The 5,315-nt window shown below is 35.1% G+C and overlaps 1 protein-coding gene across 1 annotated transcript; it reads left to right on the top strand.

The window, feature by feature from the left end:
- Positions 1-143: 143 nt before the first annotated feature.
- On the top strand, positions 144-1,535 carry LOC125663631 (refilin-B-like). Its single transcript, XM_048895925.2, has one exon. The coding sequence runs from the start codon at positions 705-707 to the stop codon at positions 1,275-1,277; it is 573 nt and encodes a 190-aa protein (XP_048751882.2). The 5' UTR covers positions 144-704; the 3' UTR covers positions 1,278-1,535.
- Positions 1,536-5,315: the final 3,780 nt, after the last annotated feature.

Here is a 5,315-nt window from a genome sequence, read left to right as displayed (position 1 = left end):
CTCTCTAAATTACCTTACTATTAGAATTAAGTGAATAGCTGACCCTGGGTCAGGAGACCAGGTTAATCAATTCAACAATTATCTGCCGTGTAACAGATGGTATTAATATTTCATTCATACGTTATGAAAACTTTGTGCAGTGTAGCGAGAAAAGTCAATAATATTGAAGGTAAAAAGGGAAGAAAGATGGTTTTTTAAATCCCCAAAGAGATTAAACAACGATGTTTTTGGTTGGTTTATCGATTTCGAGCGGATTGATCGCGTTTGTTCCCGTTTCTGCACTGTTGGTATCCTGAATAAGGACCGCTTTATGTGACTCGTGTCCACTGTTATCTTTCTCATTATCTCAGAAGGTGGGACAGATTTTATACCTGTAGTTTGTGACTTACCTGGCTGAGGTACAAGTAATATACATCTTCATCAGCCCTCAGGGAACAAACGATTTATTTGTTTTCTATTGCGTGTCTGACCCCAAAGGAGCTGGTGGTTTTATGCTGTGCGTTGGAAGAAGGAAAACAGAGAGGTGCAAATGTGCTTTCATATCTGTGCCTGTTTGATAAATTTTGCGTCGACGCCCGCGGCTATATAAGAACTAAATCATTTGTTATAAGATAAAAGGTAAATTCAGTGTGTATATCGTAAATAAAGCGCGCTCGAATGAAACTTATTTTAGCCAGAAGTAAAAAGAATTGTGCATCTCCGCTATGATCCCCGAGTCAGTGAGTGAATCTGTTACAAATGTCCCTGTGCCCAATTATCGGGAAGACTCGGACATTAGTGTGCTTTTGTTTAAAGTCATGAAAAGATTCCATGAAGAGGTCGACTTCAAACCAGTGCTGAAACCTGTCCACCACAAGGACACAATCGTGTGTTTCAAAGACTGCACAAAGAGGCGTTTTGTTAGCAAGACTTACTATGAACCAAGGGTGAAGCCAAAGGTATTTTCAGAAACCATGGTAATATATCCAAAAAGCCCCGAGCGGACGTTTGTGACATTGCTGGATTATCACATTGATGAGTGCAGAAAGTGGTTCAAAACTACCTTGGAATTCAAGGCCCGGACTTACACAAGCAGTAAAATTATGAAGGACAGTGGATATGGGTCAGATTTGGATTCGTCGAGCGAGGAAGAGGTGGAGATAAAACAAATAGAGACTGGACCAGGAGCCTCACAGGTGTACATCCCACGATTCGAAAAACAGCAAGCCAAAAGTGACGATTTCAGGGCAATAGAAGAACAGATTCTAGTCAATGGATTTATGGATTATGAATGTTAGCTTTAATTGTTGATATTGTTTTTACAACAAATGTCTTGTTTGAAATTCTGTTTGCAATAGGTGTTATTTTAGTATTCCTAATTTTTAAAAAAAGTTTTCAAGTTCGATAAAGGTTCCATGTTAGAGTAAATCATGCGTAGGTGTTAGTAAGATTAATTGAACATTAATGGGAAGTCGGATTTATTAAGTTAGACAGGAATGTATGGTATGCTATTCATAAACCTGTTACTTGTCGCATAATACACATTTTTCAGATTATTCGGAGTTCATGTCGTGTTTGTTGTTCAGTGTAGAGAAACTGATACTTTACAAGATAAATTCTTCACATACATTTCAATGCACAGATATATTTGTGGAGACTAGTATTTTCTTATCTTGACAAGTAAAATTGAATGTCTTCCTTCCTAAAGCAGCGAGTAAACTAAATTTTCTTGGTGGTTCTTTGGAACACTAAACAAGAAAATAACTAAAGATTTCTAATTCAAAATCTTCCTTCTGTTGAAGTAAAAAAATCAAATGTTTTCTTCTGTCCAAGGTAACAGGGAAATAAAATGTTTAAACTATTTTCTAAAAACGTATCACGCCTATTTATTATCCTGCTTTTGTAGTTGCATAATTTACAGGTGAAATTTACATTCAAAATCGATCTACACGCCCTCACTGCAGACAATACGTCATAATCGGTGGTGCATTTCATTATATCGTGATAAGTTGGGAACACTTCTTAAAATAAGATTGTGATCAATAGAAACTCCAAAAGTTGATTAAAAATTTGTTTTTACGTAAGTAGGAAATTGCGTGTATTAGATATCGTATACCGAAGGCCTTAATCGAGCAATAGATTTGGAATTCGTGACCTGTCTTGCATGGTGACACTATCCAGACCTTCATGCAAAAAGGATGATGTTTATAAAAAACACACAATTGCATAAAAACTATTCCCAGACAAGTGAATCCAAATGATTTAACATGATGTTAATGGTGATTAATTAAAGAATAAATTAACGTGTAATGAAATCTTGCTAATTATATAAAAGTGATATGGTTATGTTAATAATACATGAACAGGATTGATATGTGAATACGAATATGTTAGTAATATAGGTATACATTCTTTCATATCCAGGATAGCGCTTCCATATCTACATCTTGAAGGTCATCTTCTGACCATCTCTGTCCAAGTTTCAATTAATAATTAAATTATTTTATCTACAACTGTACAGTCTCTGACCTATTTGAAGTTTATGATGTCCAACTGGCATGAATAATTTAAAATTTATATTGATATATTAGACATCCATGATGAAAATCAATAAACTCTCTCTATAACTCTAATGGCATAGATTATAAGAATTGAATTCATCAGGTACATTTCAATTGAATGTGTATATATGCACTGGAATCATGTGGTAGTAAGCAATGAAGTGTGGTTTTCTCTGGATTTATCTACTTTCATTAGGTAATGAATGCCTTTTTAAAACTTTAGATTCTCACTATTCAGTTCTTTGTTGCGTTTGAATATTTGTCTACTTTCTGTCATAATTTTTCTCAAAGTCATATCTGTTTTTAAATAGTTAAAATCTTAGAAATAGAGGGTCTGGGGCCGCTTTTAGGCCTCCAGTGGGTCGGCCATGGCAAATTCATGATGGGGTCAGGGGGTCTTAGAAGTTTTGTATATGTAAAACTAATAAATGTAGTGTTTTTGTATACGCAAGTATCAATAATTGTTTTAAACTCGCCTAGTTCAAAGTACATTATATAGTCACTTGCAGTGATATATCATAAGCAAGAAAATATAACATGTACCTCTATTAAGTAATTATATAAGTCACTCGCGGAGTAAAGTGCTGTGAACAGACAGTAGATGAGTGTTTACGGAGCTGGACCACGGAGATTCCTGTTTAGGTCACTTGAGTTGCTTGGGTAACCTATTGAAATTTTTAACTTCTTGATAACTATTATTCCAATTCTTTTCAAATTTGGTATGAAGCATCTTTGTGACAAGGCTGGCATGAATTGTAGATTTCAGGTCTCCTGCACCCCTGGGACCTTTGTGGTGGGAAAACAAACTGCCAAAATTGACCAATTTTCAAAAAATCTTTTTCTTTAGAACCACATGTGTAAGAAAAACTAAATGCATGGTGATGTAGAGCAGGAAGATCTCTACCAAAATTGTTAATTTCATGATCCCCGGGGTAGAGGTTAGACCCCAGGGCGAGGTCAAACCTGGTTTATAGTGTTTGTGTAAAATACTTAAATAGCATCTTCTTTAGTGCTGTTGATACTATATTGAAACTAAATGGATAATTAGAAAGAACAGGTAATCCTTTACTTAAATTTGATGATCCCAGGGGTAGGGGTTTTGGCATCAGGGTAGGACCAAAATAGTCAGTTATCAAATGTGTGAACAATAGAACGTTTTTAACTTCTTGATAACTACTATTCCAATTCCTTTCAAATTTGGTATGAAGCATCTTTGGGACAAGAGGGATATGAATTGTAAATCTCTGGACTCCTGGGGCCTTAGGGGCAGAGCAAAAACAGCCAAAAATTTATCAATTTTCAAACATCTTCTCTACAACTGTATATCTTTAAGAAAAACTAAATGCAGAGTGATATAGATCAGGAAGACATCTACCAAAAATTGTAAATTTCATGATCCCCGGGATAGATTTTCTGACTCCATGGTGGGGTCAAACTTGGTATATATAGTGTATATGTGCAAAACATTTAAATGATATTTGCTTTAATTGATCCTAGATTGAACTAAATGAATATTTAGAAGGAGTAGGTAGTCCTTGACCAAAGTTGCAAATTTCATGGTCCTAGGTGGTAAGGGTTTGGTTTCAGGGTGGAGCCAAAATAATTATAAAGCAGAAAAGATCATGTACAAAAATGGTGAATTTCGCAACCTCGGGGTTTTCACTTTAGGGCATTGTCGCAAGCCACGCCTATTGTCTCTGTGTACACTACATCAAAAACCGTGGCTGTATGATATAAAAAAAAATCCTCGACTTCATGAATATTTATGTTCATTAATCAACCAATCGGTGGGCTTCCATAAAAAAAAATTTTTGGTGGAAAGAAAATCATTCGGAGTTTATTGCGTGCTCATACCGGAATAATCCGAGGATTGCCGATTGAGAACAAACTGGACACTTTTTTTTTTTACATGTAGCTGTTGTAACAAATGGACGCTTCTTTGTTGACTTCATCGGTGTAATAAATTTTCAGTATAATATGCGTAACCACGCCGCGCTCTCTAGATAATTGTCCGATCAACTCTAGTCTTTCAGATTTCAGCACAGTCACTTTACCCCGAATTTCCTCATAAAGTTTGCGAAAACGATTAAGTTTATTAACACAGAATTTACAAGCGTAACCACTGCTGTTCATGCGAATTTCACTTAATAAATACTTACACACTTTACTTGCTTCTTCTATAAACAGGGACCTGTAGCCTTTTTTTTTTTTTTTTTGTCCGTTATTTCTTGTAAACAATTACTGCATGTTTTAGTTGTGGGCACACCTGTTATTGTGACTGTGATTGGTCAAAAAAAATTATCATGTCATTTCATAAATATTCATGAAAATCGAGGGTTTCGCTGATCATGCAGCCATGGTTTCAGGTAGAGTAGGTACTACCGGACTATTAGAATTAGCTTATATATTCAGAACAGGATTTTTCTAGATTTTTAGCCCTTAGGACTAGTGATACTTGAACTATTACCCAGGAGACCGATAAGGCCTGTGGGCCTCTTGTTTTAAATACCAATCGACACACGAGTTTTTCTACATTTTACATATATCTATTATGCTTATCTTTCTTCAGTATTAATGTTTTCTTTTAACTTTGTGATATTTTAAGATCTTTTAAGACTGATCTGCTACATGTACATGTACTTTTTAAATATCTTTATCTTCTGCTTATCACGAAAGCCTATCCGTGTCATGTAAAAAATAAATTCCATTCCACCATCTCATAATTACGAGAAATCGTAATCAGGAGAAATTTATCTCTTTATATAAATATTAGTT

This window comes from Ostrea edulis, chromosome 1 (genome assembly GCF_947568905.1).
Source record: "Ostrea edulis chromosome 1, xbOstEdul1.1, whole genome shotgun sequence".
NCBI lineage: Eukaryota > Metazoa > Mollusca > Bivalvia > Ostreida > Ostreidae > Ostrea > Ostrea edulis.
This window is presented reverse-complemented; position numbering and strand designations above follow the sequence as displayed.

Bases quoted from the DNA above. Each gene is read 5' to 3' on its own strand.
- LOC125663631 (XM_048895925.2), top strand. From the start codon at position 705: ATGATCCCCGAGTCAGTGAGTGAATCTGTTACAAATGTCCCTGTGCCC.